Source organism: Podarcis liolepis (assembly GCF_965112155.1).
Source record: "Podarcis liolepis genome assembly, chromosome: 17".
In the NCBI taxonomy this organism is placed as follows: Eukaryota; Metazoa; Chordata; class Lepidosauria; order Squamata; family Lacertidae; genus Podarcis; species Podarcis liolepis.
The window spans coordinates 4,888,276-4,913,027 of NC_139571.1; the positions used below are offsets into that span (position 1 = coordinate 4,888,276).

The window sequence follows — 24,752 nt, forward strand, 5'->3', positions numbered from 1 at the left end:
GGTAGTAAGGGGAGAAGGTAAAGGTAAAGGGACTCCTGACCATTAGGTCCAGTCGTGACCGACTCTGGGGTTGCGACGCTCATCTTGCTTTATTGGCCAAGGGAGCCGGCATACAGCTTCCGGGTCATGTGGCCAGCATGACTAAGCCACTTTGGTGAACCAGAGCAGAGCACGGAAACACCATTTACCTTCCCACCGGAGTGGTACCTATTTATCTACTTTCACTTTGATGTGCTTTCGAACTGCTAGGTTGGCAGGAGGTGGGACCGAGCAATGGGAGCTCACCCCGTCACGGGGATTCGAACCGCTGACCTTCTGATCGGCAAGTCCTAGACTCTGTGGTTTAACCCACAGCACCACTCGCATCCCAAAGGGGAGAAGAGAACCACACAAATCTCAGTCTCTGGATGACCAGCAAGCTCTTGGAGTTTTATCAGCTGCTCCATGTTGAAACAAGGGACCTGGAACAGGATGGGTAGAGGGAAGGACAGGACTTGCCCTCCAGGCCGGGGTAATTTATCTTCCTGACTCAGGAAGGGGGAATTACAGCAGCATGATGTGTTTGGTTACAGCGAACAAAAGTCAAGACTGTCATCTGGACCACACAGTTTTGTGTGGTTATGTCTTGATCTGAATAGGTGAACTGACTGCAGTGGTGATGGGAGTTCTTAATTTTTTTATTAATCATTCTTATTTTTCTCCCCGTTATGTTCTCAACCAAACATCCTTGCTGCTTTTTATAAAACAATTAGAATCAACTTTCAAATAGCAAGAATATGCAAAACAACCTAAAACCATTAGGGTTGGGAAGAAGCTAGGTAAATCTGCAATAAAGAGCAATACAATCATTTGCTTCATTAAAAAACCAAAAAACCAGAAATAACAGAAGTGTATTCTTAAACACTGAGGAAAATCCGAGTGGTCTTTTATATTTCTAATTAGCTTTGTCAACGGTATTTAAGAATGGAAACCATTTTTCCAAGAAATAGTGTCTGAATCTAGAGATAGCTGGGGGAAGTTCTCACAGCAGGGTTCGATGTGTGATGATATGATTAGTTGTTTGCACAGGGAAGTTGCCCTTGATGCTGTAGCTGATTGAAGGTTAAGTGTGTGTCTTTGAACAACCTTCTGTCCTCCTCCTTCCTTACCCTGCAGCTGAAAGAGACCAGCAGCCTCAACGTGCCCAGGACCTTCCTTGTATCAGGGAAGCAGCGATCCCTAGAACTTCAGGCCAGGTACAGCCAGCAAAGCCAGTCACTTAGCCTCTCCTTTCTCAAAGCTGTAAAAATTGTCCCTCATCTGGCGACGCGGCTTTGCCCATCCCAGTAACTCTCCTCTGCTGCTTCTTATCTTCCTGTGAGAGCCCTGAATCCATTCACCTCCTTCCTCCTTTGCCCACCATCCCAGATCAAGTAAATCGGTGTATTCTCCCCTAAGTCTGCTGAAAAATAACTCCTTAACATGCCTTCCAACGTTTGTCATTTTTCCTTAGGACTGAAGAGGAGAAGCGAGACTGGATCCAGGTAACTGCTGGCCTTTCTCACCTACCTTTTATCACTGTGCAAGATGGGTGTAGATCAGGGAAGGGGAACCTGGGGCATTCCAGAGGTGGTTGTACTACAGCTCCCATCAGCAGTTGGCCATGCTGCCTGGGACTGGTGGGAGGTGGAAGCCAACAACATTTTGAGCTTCCTTGCCTCTGAAATAGAGGACCTGGCTCCTTATCTCATGTGGTTACCTTTCCCATTCTGCAAAATCCTTCTGATGCTGGTTTGGGGGATGCTTGTATGGATGGCTTTGGCTTTCATAGATCCAACAGAAAAGTTAGGGGTCCCAGGGCTGACCAGGCTTCTTCAGTTAAGAATAATGTGGTGCAGAATGACTCTGTGCCGAGTCAGCCTTCTTGACAATGCTGTGTGGGCCAGCAGACCCACTTGCCTATGGGATCACATGGTGTGCATTTGAGGGTGCAGCAGACCACGGCCCTGGACAGTGCGCTCACACATTGCGATGCATCCAGTGGCATGACAGATCTGTGCTTTTGCACCACTGCCTGAGCCCCTGCCTGACAGGGGAAATGGGAGGCCCACAGTAAATAGCTCTGCGAGAGATTTGGGTAGCTGTTTCCTCCCTGAGCTGCCCACCAGTATGTGCCAGACTGAAACTGGGATTGGAGAGAAGTGTGGGCGCCTGCTGGCCCTTGCCTTAATAATAATAATAATATTTTATTTATATCCCGCCCTCCCCAGCCGAAGCCGGGCTCAGGGCGGCTAACAACAATAAAATAAGACAACATTTTAAAATCTTGTCCTTTTCCTCGTTGAAGCAGGCTGGGGTTCTGCTTTACTTCCCAGTTCCCTGTTTATCTGCAGCCACTAACACTGTCTTGTTAAAACCATCAGGCGATACAGGCAACAATTCAGAAACACGAGCAGACTCTGGAGACATGCAAGCAGCTGGTCAGCGAGGATGAAACGCCACCCAATTCGCCTGTAAGTTCCACCTTGGTGTGTGCCTCTCTGCAAGAGTTTGGTGAGACGGTGTGCTTTAATATGTGATTGAATGTGGATCAGTTGAGAGATAATGGAGGGGAGGGGGAACTACCACAAAGATAACCCAATTCCTGCGACAAAAAACCCTCAGAATTCTGTACTGTGTATAATTTCTGTTCACTAGCATGCTTTCTCTAATTTTGCATGACTTGACTCTGCTTCGTGGGGCAAATCTATTAACTTTCTTCCTGTCCCCCCCACAGGGGTGTGAGCTGGGGCGACGGGCCCCCACGCCCATCCGGGAAAAAGAGGTAACCCTGTGCATGCAGTGCAAGGAGCCCTTCAATGCCCTCACCAAGCGGAGGCACCATTGCCGGGCCTGTGGCCATGTGAGTGTTTTCCAGCAGGGGGGTCGTCTCTTTCCCACGCCCAAGTGCCACCCCTGTTTCTTTCTACTTTTACTGAGAGCAGCCCCCTTGGAGGGGAGGGGGAGGTATGCAACCCATAATAGTCTGGTCTAAATGCCGGTGTCTCCCCTGCACCCGTTTTTCCAGAGTGTAGAATTTGTTTCTGTTTTTTAAAAAGCTGCCTCCCTCTAGGGAATTTTCCCCATTCTGACTCATCTCCTGTTTTAGCCACGAGGTCTCAGCGCATTCGGAGAGAGGTCTGAGGCAGAGAAACCCGAAGGGCCACATGAGGCAGTTCCTCATGCCACTGGGCATGGCCAGAGTTGGTGGTGGACACCGACACATGTACACCCACTCTTTTATGGGGAAGAATTAATGTGGTACGATGGCACGTGGGGATGACTCTTCCCTGTATGCCAACTCCCTCCCCCAAGAGCCCTGAAAACTCTGTCTTGGCTAGTTTACACATTTAGGAAACTCAGATGGTTACGTTCTTTTGCAGGCATAAGTTTGCTTGTTGTGGGTGTTATTTTTTAACTGCTCCCCAACTGGGGCATGGGGAATCTCGTACTTAAGAAAAAATGTTTCCAGGATGAAGGTTAAGAGGCTAGGCTCTTTTCCCTAAATGGCTTTTATCCTGCAGGGATTTGTTTTAAATTCAGACAAGCCACTCTCCACGGCCAGCCCGAGAAGCTCCTGTCCAGGAAAAGCTTTCTAGCCCTCCATTCCTCTGGGTGCGTAAACTGGCTCTGCAGCCAAGTGACAGCTCCTCTCCTCTCGCCCACTCGCTGCAGGTTGTCTGTGGGAAATGTTCAGAGTTCCGGGCCCGCCTGGTGTATGACAACAACCGGCCCAACCGTGTCTGCACTGACTGCTACGCAACGCTACAGGGCTCCCCCGCCAGCCCTGCCCCACATCCCAACACACCTCAGCGCCGGAGGTCCATTCTGGAGGTGAGACTGGCTCTCTGGGCCGTGGGAAGCCCTGTTGGCCACAGACTTCCTTCCATGGGACACTTCCTGGACACTAGCCTTGCTTTAGCCTGCCCCTTGCAGCTTCTTGTGCAGAGTCTTGGCATTTTATCTATTCTTGTGCTTCCTCAAATATTCCCTCACCTGGGGTCACCTCCTTGGAATTGCAAGGGGTTGGACCAGATGTGACCCTCACGGTCTCTTCCAACACTGCAATTCTATGATTCTATGAATGCAGCACCCCAAAATGGGAGACAAACCTGCCTGCATTTCCTTTCCCTCTCCGTTTCCTTTCCACAAACACAACGCCAGGGTTGTGGAAGTGTGAAAAAGCCACATCATGTAATATTGGTTGTAGAGTTCACCTTCCTGATCATACAATCATAGAAGAATCATAGAATCCTAGAGTTGGAAGAGACCACAAGGGCCATCGAGTCCAACCCCCTGCCAAGCAGGAAACACCATCAGAGCACTCCTGACATATGGTTGTCAAGCCTCTGCTTAAAGACCTCCAAAGGAGGAGACTCCACCACACTCCTTGGCAGCAAATTCCACTGTCAAACAGCTCTTACTGTCAGGAAGTTCTTCCTAATGTTTAGGTGGAATCTTCTTTCTTGTAGTTTGGATCCATTGCTCCGTGTCCGCTTCTCTGGAGCAGCAGAAAACAACCTTTCTCCCTCCTCTATGTGACATCCTTTTATATATTTGAACATGGCTATCATATCACCCCTTAACCTCCTCTTCTCCAGGCTAAACATGCCCAGCTCCCTTAGCCGTTCCTCATAAGGCATCGTTTCCAGGCCTTTGACCATTTTGGTTGCCCTCCTCTTAACTTCCAGCACAGCGATCAGATTCTTTGGCAATCATGCTGTTTTAAAGTGTCTACTCCTCTCGGTTGAGTATATGGAGCTGTCTTACAACTGAATCAGATCGCTCTTCCTGTTGTGTCAGGAGATCTCTCCAAGATCTTGAGCTGAGCTTTCTTCCAGCCCTGCAGTCTTTAGCTTTAGCTCAGGAGATGTGAGGGACTGACCTGGGACCTCCTCCATACAAAGAAAGCATGTGCTAAAGTTGCAGATAATGCAACTTTTGAAAAATCTACTGTAGCACCTTTTTCACTCTGACCCACTCAAGTTAATGGACTTGACTAACTTATGTTCATTAATTTCTTTTAAAAAGTTTGCTGAATGTATGGAAACTCTAGGAGAGGCTTTCCTTGCAGCTCCCTGTCCTTCCTGTGTCCTGCTCATTATCCTACATGTCTAATTACTTAGTTTTATCATCATCATCATCATCATCATCATTTGAATTTGAATTTATATACTGCCCTATACCCGGGGGTCATAGCTGTCAACGTTTCCCTTTTTTAAGGGAAATTCCCTTATTCTGAATCGGATTCTTTGCAAGAAAAGGGAAAAGTTGACAGCTATGCCGGGGGTCTCAGGGTGGTTCACGGAATAAAATCAAGCTATAAAACCACAAAATACATAATAAAAATAAAAACAACAACCCACTTGGTCACTTGCTCTGGAGCAGCAGTCTTCCACCTTTACTGCACGTTCAACGCAAACACACATTTTTTACGGTGGTGGCAGAGCTGCTGTTGAGACCCACCTTAGATCCCAGTACTGGCTACTTATTCCACCAGTTGAAGTCCAGTGCAGATTCTCAGATTCTCAAGGCATTCATGGCATATGGTTGAAGCTCAGTGCTTTACGGCCCTGAGAGGCTCTCAGAGTGGCTTGCAAAATAAAGCTGCACTCCAACCTAGTGCAGGAGCAGAAATTGCAGGCTGTCCATACTGAGGAGCCAGGATTATTCATGCAGCATTTTCTGCCCTCCTCCTCTTTGTTTCTCTCTGGTGTGTCACACAAGGCAGCAAGCTCCCCCCAAAACACTCTGGGGGCAAGAGAGTGAGGCTGAGTTCCTGCATCTCACCCAGCCCACGCTGGTCACAGCCTTCCCTTACAGTCCCTCGCCACCTTCACCTTCCTTTGCCCTTAATCTTACACATATGGGATTGTTTTAAATACTCTTTTCTCCTCCTCTACTACTACAGAATGGAGTTTGTAGCAATGAGTCAACTGTGGTTCACCTACTGGTGCAAATTTCTAAGCTGCTTTCATATTTGCAGAGCTACTCAGAGTGTGCCTTTTGCCTGCATCAGACTTAAAAATAAATAAATCTGTATTTTAAAATAATTTCCACTGACCTCCCATTTCTCAGTGATCAACACACAAGAGCAGCTGGGAGATGCTGTAAAGCCACTTAGAGGTGGTTGTTTTTTACAAGTTAAGGGAATGAATGGTAGTGCAATTCCTGCCTCGGGGCTGGGGGCCGGACTGGATGTTCTCAGAGATCCCATTTCCAGCTCTCGGAATTGCAAAGTGATGCTCTGTGCTGATGGGCTGCCGGTTGGTGGGGGTCAGGACTGTGTGGGTCTCACAAGGACACTTTTCTGGCCCCTCTGCAGAAACAGGCTTCCGTGGTGGCAGAGAACAGTGTGATCTGCAGCTTCTTGCACTACATGGAAAAAGGAGGGAAGACCTGGCACAAAGGCTGGTTTGTCATCCCCGAAAACGAGCCCCTGGTGCTGTACATCTATGGAGCCCCACAGGTATGGCAACGGCACGTGGTTCTCCTGCATGCTGCTTCTTGCCCAAGATATTATTCTGGAGGGAAAGGAGAGGGCGAGGCCCCAAATCACCTTTGAAGCAGGGGTGGAGAACCTGCGTGGCAGATCAAGGTAATCAGGTGACAGCAAAAACTGAATAATAATAATAATAAAATTAGCAGGGGCAATTCGTGTTAAATAGTGGGAAAGATGGACAAAGGACACAGCTCTGTTAGATTCACAGCTCTTTATTACAGCAGTTAGAACTGCTCCTGGAGTCTTGACACACCGCAGCCTCGCTGGCTGCTCTATATAATACTAAGTAACTTGTAACAGTAACAACTTCCAACTAACTAACCAATCAGTGAGCGACAGTTCTCAATCCTTCATTTGCATACTGGTGGCCCTGAGTGAGAACTGCAGTTAATCTTAATACATAACAATTAGAACAAGAACTATTATTAGATTATTGATGTAAACCTCCAGAATGTATTTTGTGTACTTAGGTTTTTACCTCTCTCTTCAGTACATTTTATTTTGTTGCTATGGCTAGTGGCTGATGCAAATAAAGATTCTTCCGCTTCTGCATGGTCCTCCAGAGGTTGCAGGACTCCAGCTCCCATCAGCCCCAGCCAGCATGGCCCAGTGGTCAGCAAAGATGGGAGCTGCAGAACATCCCTTGCCTGACTTCAAAGCACACTTCGGCCTGGTGTTGGGAAAGCAGAATGCTGCGCTAGGCAGGCAGTCGACAGCCTGGCCACGTTTGTGGGCTTCTAACCTCTCTCCCTGCCTGTCCTGCAGGATGTCAAGGCCCAGCGCTCGATGCCTCTGATCGGTTTCGAAGTGAGCCTGCCTGAACCCGGCGAGCGGGTGGACCGACGCCACGCCTTCCGGATCAGCCAGAGCCACCTGTGCTGGTATTTCAGCCCCGAGACGGAAGAGCTGCGGCAGCGGTGGATGGAGGTGCTGAGCAGGGCAGGCCGCGGAGAAGAAGGCAGAGGGCCGCCCTCAATCCAAGAGGCAGATGAGGATACGGAGGCGGAGAGAACCTAGAGGCAGAGGGCTGGGCAGCTGGGAATTGCGGATTCTGCCCACTTGGGGAACTTGCTCACCATTCTCTGACCAGTATACTTGAACGTTCCTTTCTCCCTCTCTCTCTGGCACTTTCTCCCTTTCCTTTTAGTCTGCATCAATGCAGCCACCCTGCCCTGCCGCTCTGTGAGGGCAGCATTCCCAGCCGCAGAGGCGATGCACGTCACACGTCCTGACATTTGCTCCAGGCCGGTTCCTGCTCCTAGCTGCAGCACGTAGTAATCGGAGCACCTCCACTTTCTTCCTTTCGTCCCATCCTCTATGCAGGAAGAAATGGATTCGAGCGGGTGGATGTCTTCCTTCCAACATGTGCTTCCCCCCTTCTTTGCATCTTGGACCAAGATCCGTTCTTTCAGTCCCCACTGCTTACTCACCGAACTTAGCACTTACCGAACATACGTCCTCTGCAGTGGTTTGGGGGAATTGGGGCAGGGTAGGGAGAGAGTTGAGACAATTCTTTCAGTGGAACGCAAACGGGCGTGGGAATTTTCCTCCCTTGAGCATTTATTTCCCTTGCTTGTTACCCTCCTCCCTGTATTTGTGTGAGACTAGGTGGCGTTTTGTCTTGTGATGTTTCCTCACACAATACTGACCATTTTTGGACCTGGAAAGGCTGATTTGAGGCTGCCTTAGCAGATGGATGATGTTGACTTGAAGTCTCTCTCTCTCTCTCTCTCTCTCTCTCTCACCCCACACCCCCTTGAACAAAACAAGCAAGCTGGGACATGAGAGCTAGCTAGAAGAAGAACGAGCCAGGGTCCTTGTCCTTGCTATAGCATGCAGGGTCCCCTCTTACTGATAAAGTGGGCCCCCCTCCTAGCAAGTGGTGCCTGCCACCTGCCACCACCCAATCTTCCTGCCTCTGCCAAGGGGTCCAAAGGCACGGCCCACACCAGAGCTCTCCTGTGCAAGCCCTGCTAAAGTGGGTGCAGCTGCACAAGGCTATAGGTGAAGTCTTTGTAACAACTGCTCTTCCAGTTTGTGCTTGAAATTTTACATATTGCAAATATGCTCCAAGGTGCTTTCAACAACGTGAAAGAATGCAATAAAATCACATAGAAGTCAAGATAAATCCAACAGTAAAAAGGGGGTTTGTGTGACAGAAACAAGCTGCTGAAAATTGATCATGTAAAAGATACCTGGGAAAATGTAATCTACAGTTGATTTTTCTAAGTGAGCAGCAAAACCTTATGGCATGGCAAGAGCAGCCTGTCAAAGGGTTGCCTCCTGAAAAGGGAATGTGTCCCTAAAAACAGGTTAAAGTTATAAAATTTCCTTTTAAACTATGGAAGAAAAATCTTCCCCCTTTTTCTAGGGGAAAACAAATTTGGGAGAAACTGAATACAGTATGTGTTATATATCCCCCCCCCCGAATCATAGAATTATAAAGTTGGAAGGGACCCCAAGGGTCATCTAGTCCAACCGCCTAAAATGCAGGAATCTCAAATAATGCATCCATGACAGGTGGCCATCCAACCTCTGCTAAAAACCTCCAGTGAAGTCCATTCCACTGTCAAAACAACTCTTACAACCAGAAAGATTTTGCTGATGCATAGTCAGAATCTACTTCCTTGTAACTTGAAGCCATTAGTTTGGGTCCAGCCCTCCAGAGCAGGAGAAAGCAAGCGTGCTCCATCTTCCATGTGACAGCCCTTTAGATATTTGAAGAGGCCTATCAATATCTCCTCTCCGCCTCCTCTTTTCCAGGCTAAACATACCCAGCTCCCTCAACTGTTCTTCATAAGGCTTGGTTGCCCTTCTGTGCACACGTTCCAGCTTGTCAATACCCTTATTAAATTGTGGTGCCCAGAACACAGGACTTCAAGTGTAGTCTGACCAAGGCAGAATTATTACTTCCCTTGATCAGAAAGCTGTACTTCAGTTGATGCTGCCTAGAATAGCATGTGCTTTTTTTGGTGGTGCATCACGTTCGGCTTGTGGTCTAGTAAGACCCCAAATTTTCATACGTATTGCTGGCAAGCCGGGTGTCCCCCCCTCTTAGTGCTGTTCAGCTGGTTATTCCTGCCTAAGGGAATAGAACCTTAAATGTGTCCCTATTGAAAATCATTTTGTTAGTTTGGGTTCAGTTCTCCAATCTGTTATGGTCACCTTGAATCCAGATTTTGGCTTCAGCATCAGTTGGGTGCCATCTGCAAATTTGACGAGCATACCCTCAATCCCTTCATCCAAATCATTTATAAAGATGTTGAGCAACAACAGAACCCTGCAGCGCCTTACTTGCCAATTTTTTCCAGGGTGATGAGGAACTATTAGTGAGCACACTTTGGGTTCGGTCAGTCAACCAGCTACAAACCCAGCTAACCAGTTACCTCATCCAGCCCACATCTTACAAGTTTCTCCACAATAATATATTTGCCAAGCCTAAAATTATTTTACTTTTTCAACAACATGATGTGCCTAATTTACAACTTCTTTTAGCATATAAGATTGTACTATTTGTCATCTTAATGGAACTTAAGAGCAGTCCTGTGGATTTTTTAAATCCACGCCGATGAGTAGAGGTAATTGGAGCTTCAAAAAGTATAAATGCCATGCAGTGTGGAATCCTATGCCTACTGAGAACTAAGCACCACTGAGTTTGATTTGGGTAGGTTTGCAACCTTGGTTTTGTACAAACAAAAAACCCATGCCACTGAATGCAGGATTTCCCCCCTAGTATTTGCAAACCTAGTATTCTCTGAATTTACTATTTTTCTGGCCTTCACATTTTTAGGATAGGTGGGCACCAGAATGAGACTCCATAAGCTGAATCTGAACACAGGCAAGGTGTTACCCAAGAGCCTGGATGGCTACCAGTTAATTTTGCACAAAGTTGTGGGTTTTTCTGTGGTGCCTGCCTGATATTGTCAGCAAAATGCCAGCCACGATCTCACCCACCCCTCCCAATTCTTATCCTTTCTGGGTGAAACCTATTAAGGTAGAAAAACCAGTTGCAAATGACCAGTTTACAATTTTAAGCCCCAATTTTATGCACCCCCAAGTTGCATTCATTTTAGTATTACTGTTAAGAACTGTCTTGCTCAATCAAAACAAGGTGTATCTGCCACTACATTACTCTATCTCTTGAGTTCCTCAACAGCAGGGTATGACAGCAATAGCCATTCTCCTGTTCTTTGCAGCTGCTGTTCTGAGTGATACATGGAAGTGCCATTTACCTACCCTAGCAAATATAAAGCCAGTGATAAAACTTAAAAAATAAGATGAGGCCACAGCCACCTTTGAGCAGGCAAGCCCCATACCATATAAAATAGGGTGCTTGTGCAGCAGATGCTCCTAGCGGATTTTGCCGAGAAGGGGGGTCATTACAATGGGGAGAAAAACTTCTCTCGCACAGCCTTTTCTCAAATGCAGTTGCTTGCCCTCTGCAATGCACTTAAACATGAGTTGGTGTTCCTCCGTTGTATTCCAATCCTTTACTGGACTGTCACAGGAGCTTCCTACGATCCCTCCAACATTTCTCCCCCCCTCCCCTTCTACTATTTCAACTTACATGTGAGCAGGTTGGGGGGGGTGTCCTAAAAAACAACACCCAACTTGGTTGCCCTGTTTTATGAGAGGCTCCTGGTGGGGGCCGTTGGTGCCTGTCCCAATTCTTTGTCATCCTCTTCCCACCCCCATCCCCATCGTGGTGTAGAGCTAGTGCATGTAACTTTTATATTAAAAAGTCAGTATTAAGGGATATACAAAATCTTACCAAAATAATATTTTATTGTTGCTCATGTACAGTGGCTGGCCACTACAGAGGATAGGGAAGGGGGCTTCTATTGAGAGAAGTGCCCTGTCCCACAACCAAGGATTTGTGTATTGTCCATGTTACTTTCTAGTTTCATTATTGTATTTGGTTTTCCATTGTCGTCTTTTTTTAAAATACAGAATTTTGTTTTTCTGTTATGCTTATCTGTCTGTTTCAATAATGTCTAGAACACAATCTTTCCCTTTGGGATGGGGTTGGGGGAAAAGATATGGGCCTGAGTTAGTCTTCTGGGAGTTGAAGAGGAGGCAATGGAAATGTTGAAATCAGTGTCTTGCCATGGAACAAGATATTTCCTTGCAAAAGAACCCACCCTGCTGCTAAAACAGCCGTTTTTAAGCACAAGGAGGTGGCAGAGGCGGAAGATGGCCTCCTGTGCATTGAAAAGAAAATCCCTTCAAGGATCCTCAGCCCTTTGTGCCCTGAACCCGTATCTCCTTCAGCGCAGGAGAGCCTTTACCAAGTGAGGAGCAGAGGGACCAAGCAGCTGTGTCTGCACAATATACTTAGGCCTGTGCAGAAGCCTCACACGCAGAGACCAAAAACATCTCTGTCATCCAAGTTACTCCTTTTGATGCTTTAAAAATAAATATTAGTCTCTTGCAGCTGGGGGTGAGGGGAATCACACAACCCCATTTCCCCAGCCATGTCCTGCCGCACCAGCTCCACCAGAACTCCTGCCCCTCGTGGTGCCTGCCCCTTCTTCTTCATTTCTTTTTCTTCCTCACCACGGTCCAGCCATCTTCAGGATCTGCACCGGAGGAAGGTGGTGGGCTGGGCTGGGCTCCATTCATGCTGGGAGCAGCACTGCAGTCCATAGCCTGGGTAGGGGAGAAAATGAGACAATGTTATCGGTGACTGGATTTAATTGCTGTTTTCTGGTTCACATAATTTCTGTTTTTAACATTCTGGGCCAAAAACCCAGCTTGTAGCCTTCACTGTTTGAAAAATGCAGCAGTCCGTAGGATTTACAAAGGAACAGAAACCTGTCTCTGGGCAAGTCCAAGGAGCCATGGTTCTCACCAACCAATTGCGGTCTAAATCTGCTGAATTAAATAGCCAGTTCCTTAACCTCATCATCTGACAAGTTTAGACTGGAGCAAATGGCTCCAGTCATCTGGACCTTGGTTATGCTCCGTAACTGTTATTTCTCCTTCCTTCATGGCATTCAGCCATGTTTCCCTCCTCTTCCCTCCATCCTTGTGTCAGCCTACTGAGTTATGAAGAAACTTGAAATCTGAATAAAGCCAGCAGATCAGAGGTTATGCAAAACAAGTGACGGGCTGGCTGGCTGTTTTCATTTTCTGTGCAGTTTATTTGTCATACCTCTTCCTCTGTCCCCTGTTCCTCCTCACTGCTGCTTTCCTCCGCTGGCTTTGATTTTGCAGCTGCCACCTTTGCCTCTTGCTTCTTCTGAGCCAGCCGGACAATGGCTTCGTGCACTGCAGCTCCCTCTCCCTGCTGGCACTGACCAAAGAACAGGCGCAATTGCTGGCTTACCTACAGTGCGGGAAGAGGGTCAAGTCTCTTTCAGCGAGCAGAGCAAGAACTTCCACAGGGCTAACCGCTGCAGCAATGCCCTCCTCCAGAGTTGGCACTAGAACGGCATCTTCCATCAGACCACACACAGAGCTCCTAGAGCAGAGAACGGAAGCCAAAGGCTCCTGTTCGCAACATATCTGCATGTTTACTGCTGAAGTTGGCAGCCATCTCATTATGCTTCTGTTCATACTAATAAAAATAGCCACAAGATACAGGAAAAAGAATGCCATTTATATTGAGGAGAGTTCTTTCCATGCACACTTGAAGAGGGCTGAGCCAGGGTCAGAAGTGGCTCTGGGGCCAAAATGCTACAGTGTGCCAGTCACAAGGCCTTGACATGCACCCGTCCTAATGAAAAAAGAGACATTGCCTTTAAAGCCCCCCCCCCCGACTTTTCTCGCTGGGAGAAGTGTCTGCCAATTTTTTTGCAGCTTAGGAAGCTAGACCTCCCACCAAGCCAAGCAACAGGGTGGGTTGAGATTGCTTTATGAGTAATTTACACATTTTTCTCTCTCCTTTGGTAACACTTCCATTTTTCTAAATGAGGGTGCCATAGAGGAATTGGTCCAAAATGGGTGCCACCAGCTGCTGCCTGACCTTCAGACAGAGAGCATTCTAGGAAGCAGCGTCTGAACGGCAGCGTCTTGATATAAGCATCCCTCCAGTGTCGTGGCCTGGAAATCTGGCAAGAGGCCAGTCCTGGTTTTCCAGAAGGCAGATCTGTTGAAATAGCTTTTAAGGCAATGGCAGTTTAGTAGCTATTCAGAACCAGAGGAACAATCTGAAATACAGCCTCTTAAGTTCCACATTTGTCTTTGTAATTAAGGCGTGGTAGTTTAGGCCCATCAACATTAGATATGTGATGAAATATGAACAATGATGGATGTTATGTTTTTATGCCACCCTTCCTCCAAGAAATTCAGAGTAACATACGAGGTTTCTCCCTCCTCCTAATTTTATCCTCACATTAATCTTCTGGGAATGCCTAGGCCAAGAGGCAGTGACTGACCTAAAGTCACCCTGTAGCTAAGCAAGTCTCCCTGGTTTAAGGCTCTAGTTTGATGCTATGCTGTGCTAACTTTCAGTTGACTGGATAAACTGATCCTACTCAAAAAGCAAGAGTAATTTTGTGTGTGTGGTCATTCTAGCTACCAGTTTTAAGATGGGATTTCTTGCCGCCTTGCAGAAAACTGACAAAAACCCTGCCATTTCTCTGTTATACTACCCTCTGCAGTGCAAAAGGTGAGAAGCAGCATTTGGAAAAAATTGGCTCCCCAGATTTGGAAGGCAACTTCATCTGACATTTTCCTTCTTGCTGTTCTGTAGCTGCAGTGCCTCAATGTACAGTGCAAGAGCGCCCCACAGTGGTAAATGGCAGACAGATCAGGGAGGAAAGAGGCAGTTAAAATGTCTTAAGTCCTGGGGCTAGATTACGCGAATGAGGGAGAAATGGATACAGCTGGAGCGGAAGGTGTGACAAAGAAAGCAACCCTTTAAGGGCAGAAGAATCTATCCAGACACAAAAAAAGGAATAACTAGTTTGATGTGTTTGTGCTGCAAGGTCCAAAATTCAACTTCCTGCACTGCATCAAAGGCATCTATATGAGGGCTGAGAATTTGAGGGTTAAAAAAAGTTCTACTCGTATTTGCAGAAAGGCTTTGTAAAGGCAAAGTCTCAAGTGCTTTTTTTAAAAAAATCAGCTTGCTGTGAACTAGCAGAATTCATCTCAATGGCTGCAGTTTTGGGTCTGCCTTATAATAAGCTAACATTCCTACCCCAAATTTTGGGTTTTTTATGGGTTTTCCTTCATATTGAGGGGACTGGGGGCGAATGGTTTCAGCTCAGATTGGCTAGCAATCCTGGTGCTTTATTTGTGATTTACATCCTTGGCTTGCTTTTGCTCTCCAGTTGTGACACTTCATGCAATGGATTGTGTAGGTTCATTTGCAGGATACTGAAATGGTATGTCCTGCCTTGCATTTGGACTTGGTGACTTTCTGGCCTTCTTCCAGCCCTATGATTTTTAAAAGTATCCAGTCTTCAGCAAGGAGAAATCAAGCCGTTCATGACCTCCCATGTGCCCTGGTGACTTGCAGACCAGTCTGCTAGACTATCTAAGGCCAACCCCACTTGAGGTGTCAACAAATACTGAAGCATGGCAAAGTGGGCACACCTGAGACTGGCTCTGGCTAGGTACAGAATGGGGAGAAAGAGAAGAAGGTGCTGAGTCCCATTTCAGTCTAGAGGAAAGCAAGGGTTTGGGGAGCTCTGGGAGCTGCAGGAAGAATCATTTCTGACACCAAAGCTTCACAACCAGCAGACAGTCACTCTGCTTCAGACTGTAAAGAGGGGATTTCTCATATGACTGAATGCTCCTTTGTACCTTCGGGACGCGGGTGGCGCTGTGGGTTAAACCACAGGGCCTAGGACTTGCCGATCAGAAGGTCGGTGGTTCAAATCCCCGTGACGGGGTGAGCTCCTGTTGCTCAGTTCCTTCTCCTGCCCACCTAGCAGTTCGAAAGCACGTCCAAGTGCAAGTAGATAAATAGGTCCCACTCCGGTGGGAAGGTAAACGGCATTTCCGTGCGCTGCTCTGGTTCGCCAGAAGCGGCTTAGTAATGCTGGCCACATGACCCAGAAGCTGTATGCCGGCTCCCTCGGCCAGTAAAGCGAGATGAGCGCCGCAACCCCAGAGTTGGTGACAACTGGACCTAATGGTCAGGGGTCCCTTTACCTTTTTATCTTTAAAAAAAATAAATCTAGATGTACAAAACTAGATGCAAGGGAGAAAAGTTCCGAGTGTAGCTTTCTCCCCAACATGATAATTTTGGAAGTGTAATTTTTTCTTTTTACACCAAGCAACATTCAGTCACATAAGTCCTTATTTGCAGTTTGAAGTGGTGCAGGCTAGTTTTTCTCACCTGCTGCTTGAGAGAAACAAGTCCTAAGAAATACCACTGCACTCTCATAAGTGAGACAGAAGATCTAAGACAAGAGACGATGCTCATTCTCAGTGGGAAAACCAGCCAGTGCAGGTTTGTAGGAAGGAAGCAAATGTGACATAGCCTGCGAAAGACCAATACTGTCCCTTGGAGCACTAGACTAGATGCTTCCATCCCAACAGAGAGGGTGTGTGTGTGTGTGTGTGTGTGTGTGTGTAGGTGTGTAGGTGTGTAGGGAAGAGAGGGCCTTGCGTATACCTGAGCTAAGCTTCCATCTTCTATCATAGTGTCAAATTCATTGTTCATCAACTCGGCAAGGAAATCTTCTATCTCATCCAGCTCCAAGTCAGCTGCAGAGAAGAAGGTAGACAAAGAGTTAAAAGTCTGTGTAGAAAAGAGGAAAGAATTCAGTGATTCAAGTGGCCAGGAACTCCGTGAGAGATGCCAGGAAACAGGGATGGGGACCCGTTTGCTGCACTGCAGCTTCCATCATTCTTGACCACTGGCCTTGCTGGCTGGGGATGATGGGAATTGCAAATCCAACATCATCGGGTGAGGGGTGGTGCACAGGTTCCTCCATCCCAACCATAAAGGTGGGGATTCAGGCTCACAGATCGTACCCTGCCCAAAGGAACCCCAAAGCCCCCAGATGTAATCATTCAACCTAACTCTCTTGCCAGAGCTGGACGCACAAGACAGTGACCCCAGACAACATATTAAACCAGATGTCTCTCCTGGTCTCCAAAACAGTTGTGATTAGCTGAGTGACACTTCCGTACATGGCTGAGCTTTTCAGAATTGTAATAAAATGGTTCTACCATATTTGTTTTGTCTCCATTCCATTTTAGAACATTCAGAGGGGGTTTCTTGACCTACCAATGTTCACTGTGACAGTGAGGACCCTGACTTAGAGCAGCACTGAATGAGCAGGATAGAAGCTCTGCTCATTGCTGCAAGCACCTCTCTGGCTGCTACTTCTAGGTAACTCTGAGACCAGCCTGACTTGAGCTGCCCACCACAACACAAACTGAGGCACCCACCATGTTGTACCAAACACAGGGCAGACCCAAAGTCTGTGGGTCTCCTGCTCGATGTTCTGCCTTTTAGTGGGTGGGGTTAGTATTTGTCCTGTTCCTGATGTTCACAGATGAATACTTTTATTATTATTTTTTGTTGTGGATTTTATATGTTTGATAAATTGCTCTGTAATTTAATATTTCTTAGATTGCTTTGAGAAGTTTTGTTAACAGCTATGAGCTGTAACAATAATAGGTTTATCTTCCATGGAGTCTGCTATCTGGTTCAACAGAACATTATATTGTTTAGGTACCTCACCATTGCTTTGAAAGTATTGCTCCACAGCCTCCACCATCCATTCAGCTTTCTCTTGGCTGTATGCCCCTCCAAAGCCGTTTTCAACCGCGACCTGCATCAGAAGAAGACAAAGCTACGTTCATAAAAGAGAGTAGTTAGGCAGTTCTGAAGGAAGCAAACGCCAAGCTAATGAGTTGAGGTTGCTTGGAGTGAAGACACGAGATTTCAAGAGTGCTGGGGCTGGTTTAATACTATCTTCACACAAGGTGATATCCAATGTTAGTATAGTCAGAGTAGATCCATTGAAAATCAAATGACTTACAGTAAGTAACCTAACTCCATGGATTTTAATGGGCCAACTCTACATATGAGTTAGCTGATACCACCCACATGTTTTCAGTCCTGGTTTGCACTATAATAATGTAACAAAACAGTTTTGGGGGTTTTCAGCTGTGTTTCAGAAGATGAATTGGGGGAAAGCCACTTCCTCCCTTTGTCACAGATGCGTTATGGACATGATGGGCAGGGCATCTACCGGGTAGTGTCAGTGACATCACCAACACCCCCTCCAACAACCCTTGGAACCTTCATTTTTTCATTTAAGATGGAGAAACATAAATATAGTCTGCCTAAAGCACAAAGGAGGGGGCATGGGTGACAGCCCACATGTACAATGGTACAGCTTTCCATTTACCTGTTTGTACTTTTGTACCACTTCAAACTGCAGATGAAGACCTCCGTATAATAACTAAAAATAAAGAAGTGACCTACATTGTCACCCCTGGTTATTTCAAATCTCCTGGATCTTTTTTAAAATAAAATTTAATGGGTCTTATGAAGAAAAATGCAAAGATTATTATCAATTTTTTTTTGTCCAAACTAAAACAATCTAAAAGCAAAAAAGAGAAAGAGGTAGGAAAAAGGAATAGAAAAAGATTGAGAGAAATTAAGAAACTAAAGAACTTCTGATTCTTCATCTGACCACTATATACAAACATTCACTCGTTTTAACAACTAATAAAGCCACTTTCTAGTAATCATAACCTTCAGTCCTCAAATCCAAATGTCATCATTTCTTTTTCTTTTTAACGCAAAGCCTATGAGAGGTTTCCAATCTTCAGTAAATATTAACAATGACTTTTCTCTGATTAAACATGCCAGTTTTGTCATCTCAGCCAAGTCCATTAATTTTAGCAACCATTCAAAATCTTTTGGTTCTTCAAAGTCATGCAACCTTGAGAAGATCAGGCCTAAGGCCTCCCTAGTCCAGGATCCAGTTTCCTACAGTGCCCAACCAGAAGCCCACAGGCAGGAGAGAAGGGCAATAGCACTTTCCCACTGCTGTTTCCTGACATCTGCTGTTCAGAGAGGCATGCTGCCTGATTCCAGAGACAGCATGCAGCCATGACGGCTAGTAGTCATTGACAGCCTTACCCTCCATGAATAAGTCTAGGTAAAGGTAAAGGGACCCCTGACCATTAGGTCCAGTCATGGCTGACTCTGGGGTTGCGGCGCTCATCTCGCTTTATTGGCCGAGGGAGCTGGCGGCATACAGCTTCCGGGTCATGTGGCCAGCATGACTAAGCCGCTTCTGGCGAATCAGAGCAGCGCATGAAAACGCCGTTTACCTTCCTGCCGGAGGAGTACCTATTTATCTACTTGCACTTTTTGTCGTGCTTTCGAACTGCTAGGTTGGCAGGAGCTGGGACCGAGCAACGGGAACTCACCCCGTTGCGGGGATTCGAACCGCCGACCTTCTGATCGGCAAGTCGTAGGCTCTGTGGTTTAACCCACAGCGCCACCCGTGTCCCTAAAAGGTAAAGGGACCCCTGACCATTAGGTCCAGTTGTGGCCGACTCTGGGGTTGCAGCGCTCATCTCGCTTTATTGGCCAAATCCCTTTCAAAGCCATCTAAGTTGGTAGCCATCACTACAACTTGGGGAAGGAAGCAAAATCTACAGGTTAACTGCACTGCTTGAATATGTTGCTGCCTTTTGTCTGGCATGTTTATTCAGATGTCAGTCGCAGAGTGCTTATGCCTAGGTTCTTTGGATTATAGCCAGTTTCCACCTGTATTAATTTTTCCAGGATGTATATCAGGTGCACAAAGTTGTGTAACGAGTTCCTATTCAACATCAGCGCATGCTAACCAACTGTAGCTATTAATTGGCTCAACACCAGTTGCGCATATAGCTACCATATTGAACCCCTTTGTGGACAGGCAGATTTCAAAGTTCTGAAAATTATACTTATTCAGGAGGTATATTTGTATGCCATATTAAAACTTTTACAGATCTGTGGCTTCTATATAGGAAAAAGGAGTACTTTTCTAGTTGTATTTTTGAAGTTGAGAATTCAATTTTTGTGATAGCTACTTAGCCCCTAAGAAATTGATTCGTTTTAATTTCTTCCATTCTTTTTCTGGACACATGCAGAGCAGGGACCATGCTGAGAAACAGTGATGGGAGGTAGAAAATTTTCCAGTTCAAAAATTTTCTATGGATGTCTTTCAGTTTCATAAGGTCATTAGTAATAATGAATGAATGCCAGCTGCAAATATTGTACTGGGCAAGCTTGGCAGTTTCAAAGTTTTTAGCTTTGTTTGTTAAATACAATTAAAATAAATATGTTAAATTAGATCACAATCTAGGCATCATAAAATTTTCCAATGCCAACTTACAAACATTTTCCAGTTTTCCAGAAAACCCACGTCATGGCTTAGAAATACATCTAGCGGGAGCTGATATAATAAAGTTAAAAAGTAATGCTTAAAATGATGTCATGGTTGCAGAGAAAAGTTACCACCATTTGCACGTGCACAGAAGACACATTTACAGCCTCACCCAGTGCATTTTTACCCCTAAGTCCTGGCCTGTATTTTGCCAGAACGAAGGTGGCAACCCTACACATCAGCAACCAAAGGGCACAGTAAAGTATGAAGTCCGCTTCTATCCGCCTCACACCTTGCTTCAAAAGCACATTTCCCCTTTCTACTATTATCTGAGCTCATGGGCAACAACAATTGCATGGATTTAAAGGACGATGAGACAAATAATAATATATTTTTATTTATACCCCGCCCTCCCCGGCTAGGGCGGGGCTCAGGGCGGCTAACACCAAATATAAATTACAATAAAACGTAATGGGGGAAAAACCACCACCACCAAACAGTTAATTAAAATACAGATTAAAATACAGCTTAAAATGCAGCCTCATTTTAGTAGTAGCCCATAAATCAAGGCGATAAAGGGAGGAAACAGCAGATATTCACTCAAGCCAGCTATCCATGTTGGTCCTACATGGGCCAGCAAAAAAGGCAAGGGGAAATTTATATACCAAATCCCATATAAGGGGTCAAAGGGAGTCCAAGCCAAAGGCCAGGCAGAACAGCTGCGTCTTGCAGGCCCTGTGGAAAGTTTTCAAATCCTGCAGGGCCCTAGTCTCTTGTGACAGAGCATTCCGCCAAGTAGGGCCAGTGCTGAAAAGGCCCTGGCCCTAGTTGAAACCAATCTAACCTCCTTGAGACTCGGGACCTCCAAAGTGTTGTTATTTATGGACCTTAAGGTCCTCCACAGGGCATACCAGGAGAGGTGGTCCCATAGGTACAAGGGTCCTAGGCCACATAGGGCTTTAAAGGTCAAAACCAACACCTTAAACCTGACCCTGTACTCCACCGGGTGTCAATGCAGCTGGTAGAGAACTGGACATAGGCGCCGACTCCATGGGGCTTGAGGGGGCCCGAGCCCCCTCAAAAATTCGTTTGGGGGGGCTCCGCCCCCCAATAATCTCCGGTGCCCCTCCAGCAGAGCGCCATCGCCGCCCCTCCCCCAGCCCAAAATGCACAGGGTCGGGCTGCATGCCTCCTGCCCTCCCTCCCGAGCAAACCTCCACCTTCGGAGCTGATTAATAGGAGCAGCGCGCTCTCCCCTATTCGCTCACGAGGAGGCGGCGCCACTTTATTTGCATATTCATGAGCTTATTTATTATTCATGAGCTTTCCCGGGCCCCCCCCAATATTTTTTATAAGTCCGCGTCCCTGGAACTGGATGAATGTGATCCCGCGGCAAGGACCCCGTAAGGAGCCTCGCCGCGGCATTCTGCACCCGCTGGAGTTTCTGGGTCAGCTTCAAGGGCAGCCCCGCGTAGAGCGAGTTACAATAATCAAGCCTGGAGGTGACCGTCACATGGATCACTGTGGCCAGATCAGGGCGAGAAAGGGAAGGGACCAACTGCTTAATATGGCGGAGATGGAAAATGCCACCTTTGCTGTGGCTGCAACCTGCGCCTCCATAGAAAGGGAGGTGTCAAAGGTTTCACCCAAACTCTAGACAGAATCCGTGTAGCAGAGGGCTATCGATGGCTATGAGCCAAGACAGCTTTGTTCTGCCTTCCCTGAAGGAGGCGGTATGCCTCTGAATGCCACATGCTGGAAGTGCAGGTGGGGAGAGAAATCAGATTAGCCTCAACGAGAGCCAGGGCCTTTTCAACTCTGGCTCCAGCCTGGTGGAACACAGGCTGTGTCTCATGAGACCAGGGCCCTGCAGGATCTGATTTCTTTCCGTAGGGTCTGTAAGACAGAGTTGTTCCGCTTGGCCTTCGGCTTGGAATCAATTTGATCCCCTCCCCCTCTTCCTTTCTCCTTCTGTGATGGAACTCCGATTTGGGGACTTCCCTGGCTTTTTTCTGGACATGTAGGACCAGTCTGGATAGTTAGCCTTGGTGAAGACTTGATGTTTTCATCCCCCAAAAAGTTTTTGATTTGAGTTTCCACTGAAATGAGGCTGCAGTCTGGTGTAGTGGTTAAGAGCGGTGGACTCGTAATCTGGTGAACCGGGTTTGCTTCCCCGCTCCTCCACCTGCAGCTGCTGGGTGATCTTGGGCCAGTCACACTTCTCTGAAATCTCTCAGCCCCACTCACCTCACAGAGTCTTTGTTGTGGGGGAGGAAGGGAAAGGAGAATGTTAGCTGCTTTGAGACTCCTTAAAGGTAAAGGTACCCCTGACCATTAGGTCCAGTCGTGGCCGACTCTGGGGTTGCGGTGCTCATCTCGCTTTACTGGCCAAGGGAGCCGGCATACAGCTTCCGAGTCATGTGGCCAGCATGACTAAGCCGCTTCTGGCGAACCAGAGCAGCACATGGAAACGCCGTTTACCTTCCCACCAGAGCAGTACCTATTTATCTACTTGCACTTTGACGTGCTTTTGAACTGCTATTTTGGCAGGAGCAGGGACCGAGCAACGGGCGCTCACCCTGCCGCTGGGATTCAAACCGCCGACTTTCTGATCGGCAAGTCCTAGGCTCTGTGGTTTAACCCACAGCGCCACCCGCATCCCTTTGAGACTCCTTAGGGTAGTGATACAGCAAGATATCTAAGCCAAACTCTTCGTCTTTTAATGTTGTATTTTAATCTTTTTTTAAAGTTGTATTTCAATCAATTGTTTTTATATCGGGTGTTAGCCGCCCTGAGCCCAGTCTTGGCTGGGGAGGGTATAAATAAAATTATTATTATTATTATTGCTTTGCTCATGTCCTGCTTGCATGAGAGCAGGATTCTGGAGGAGATGCGCCACCCGCCTGACCCAGGGCGGCTCTTCTTATGTTCTTCAGCCAACTCCGCATTCTCTGCACCTGCGGCTACAGGAAGGAAATGCACTTTGCACATGCTCGCCCGCCACGCGTCCTCTTTTGCTGCCAGCCTCCCGCTCCTCTCCCCGCTCCCTGCCTGCGGCGAAGGAATCCTACCTGCAGAGCAGGCCAGCTGCCCAGGACAGCCTCGACCCCTTTTCGGAAGAGGCCACGTGCCTCCGCCCGCGGAGTCGCCATCACCAAGCGGCAGGCAGTCACCAGGCCGAGCGCCGAGCTATCGATGAGCAGAGGAAATGGCAGGCGGGCAGGCGGAAGGAGCCGAGCGCGGAGCCCGCGATCGCCCCTCTCCTTTGTCAACAAAGGCAGAATCCGGCGGCAGAGCCGCTTCGAGCCCAAGCCGGCGGCGCGGAAGCAGTGCAGTATTCCTGGACACCATCTAAACACAAGGCGATAGGTTGCTGGTCTTGCTCCGATGCTTGTTGCCAAATGCCACTTGGAAACTCGGGGCTTCCGAGTAACCACGCTTGTCGGAACATTAACTTGGCAGACAGCCGCCATCCATACAGCTACGATTCAGGCATCATCATGGAAAGCCAGGCAATCTCAGCTGGAATCGCAGAAAGTCCCCGGACAGGCTGACTTTCTGAAGATTTCAGTGGCTGCCTGGCAGGATGCCACAGATCGGAACCCAGCCATGATCCTGCAGTTTTTCCCCTTCTGCTCTTAACCACAGCGGCACCGGGAGCAACACTGCTTCCCTCCACCTACTGCCCGCTCCCACGGGCAGCTGTTGAATGAGTCAACCACTGTGGTAGCGCCCCCCCCCATATGCAATGCCCTAGCCATTTCATTTCATATATCAATAGTCCTACCCACCCTATTGATTTATAAAATCTAAAATTGTATAACTATAGATTTCATAAATCTATAGGATTTTTAAAAATCGATTTTGTAGCTCTATAAACTGGCTCTGGGATTTCATTTGGGGTAAACTATGATGGCCAGTAGCCACCATAGATTGGAACTGAGCTTTGTTTCCATTCAAAAGCAGCACTGCTGCCTGCCAAACCCTAAAATAGCTACTCTGGGGCATGGGCAGAGCTGGGGGGGGGCACCTGCCCCCCCAATTCAAGTAAATAAATAAAAATACTTAACTAACTTATTAAAATAATAATAATAATAATAATAATAATAATAATAATAATAATAATAATAATTTTTTATATCCCACCCTCCCCAGCCGAAGCTGGGTTCAGAGCGGCTAACAACAATAAAAGTAACACAGTATTCTAAAATCAATTCATTCAAAAATCAATTCAAAATCAAATTAATGGCAACCATTGGGTTAGAGTTCTATGAGGATTATCAAAGGAGGGGGTCAGACTGTGCCTTGGCCAAAGGCCTGGTGGAACAGCTCTGACTTGCAGGCCCTGTGGAAAGATGTAAAGTCTCTTGTGATGGAGTGTTCCACCAGATCAGGGCCACAGCCGAAAAAGCCCTGGCTCTGGTTGAGGCCAGCCTAACCCCCTTGGGGCCCAGGACCTCCAAGATGTTTTTCTTTGAAGACCGTAAGGTCCTCCGTGGGACATACCACGAGAGGCGGTCCCGTAGGTACAAGGGTCCTAAGCCGTATAGGGCTTTAAAGGTTAAAACCAGCACCTTAAACCTGATCCTGTACTCCACCAGGAGCCAGTGCAGCTGGTATAGCACCGGATGAATGTGATCCCACGGCGAGGACCCCATAAGGAGTCTCGCCGCAGCATTCTGCACCCGCTGGAGTTTCTGGGTCAGTCTCAAGGGCAGCCCCACGTAGAGTGAGTTGCAATAATCAAGTCTGGAGGTGACCATCGTATGGATCACAATGGCTAGGTCAGGGCCACAGTAAAATAAATTATGGCTGTGCCCATGCCCAGGGGGCCAATGAGTGGTGGTGTGGTCATCAGACCATGACCCTTCTGAGACCTTTGGTCAGTGCCAGACTTAGCTGGCAGACCTGAAAAACATATCCCAAACACTAAT

General features: G+C 47.2%; 3 protein-coding genes across 4 annotated transcripts in view; 1 reads left to right on the top strand and 2 right to left on the bottom strand.

The window, feature by feature from the left end:
- FGD1 (FYVE, RhoGEF and PH domain containing 1) overlaps positions 1–11,488 on the top strand; it is a 49,646-nt gene extending 38,158 nt beyond the window's left edge. The window contains exons 12-20 of one of the 2 annotated variants that reach the window (XR_014520727.1): positions 1,156–1,235; positions 1,493–1,523; positions 2,403–2,492; positions 2,756–2,881; positions 3,694–3,852; positions 6,344–6,487; positions 7,286–9,449; positions 9,523–10,206; positions 10,690–11,488. Coding sequence is in view for 1 of the 2 variants with exons in the window: in XM_083482800.1 (XP_083338926.1) it covers positions 1,156–1,235; positions 1,493–1,523; positions 2,403–2,492; positions 2,756–2,881; positions 3,694–3,852; positions 6,344–6,487; positions 7,286–7,537 (882 nt within the window). In the remaining variant the exon portion in view is untranslated. Of the gene's footprint in view, positions 1–1,155; positions 1,236–1,492; positions 1,524–2,402; positions 2,493–2,755; positions 2,882–3,693; positions 3,853–6,343; positions 6,488–7,285 lie in introns of both variants that reach the window. The other variant, XM_083482800.1, reaches the window with a different exon arrangement.
- LOC310696819 (uncharacterized protein) overlaps positions 1–24,752 on the bottom strand; it is a 234,548-nt gene that overhangs the window by 58,957 nt on the left and 150,839 nt on the right. The window lies entirely within an intron of this gene.
- Positions 11,288–23,453, bottom strand: TSR2 (TSR2 ribosome maturation factor). Its single transcript, XM_083482833.1, has 5 exons — positions 22,890–23,453; positions 17,169–17,259; positions 16,092–16,183; positions 12,675–12,848; positions 11,288–12,169 (listed from the first exon to the last, which is right to left on the bottom strand). Exons 1-5 carry the CDS (start codon positions 23,289–23,291, stop codon positions 12,056–12,058), a joined length of 873 nt encoding a protein of 290 aa, XP_083338959.1. The 5' UTR covers positions 23,292–23,453; the 3' UTR covers positions 11,288–12,055.

Excerpts from the sequence above, each read along its gene's own strand:
- TSR2 (XM_083482833.1), bottom strand. The coding sequence starts at position 23,291 with ATGGCGGCTGTCTGCCAAGTTAATGTTCCGACAAGCGTGGTTACTCGG. Across the intron at positions 16,184-17,168 it reads GCAATACTTTCAAAGCAATG|CTGACTTGGAGCTGGATGAG; the intron begins GTGAGGTACCTA and ends TCTTCTCTGCAG. Across the intron at positions 12,849-16,091 it reads AAGATGGAAGCTTAGCTCAG|GTAAGCCAGCAATTGCGCCT; the intron begins GTATACGCAAGG and ends CCCGCACTGTAG.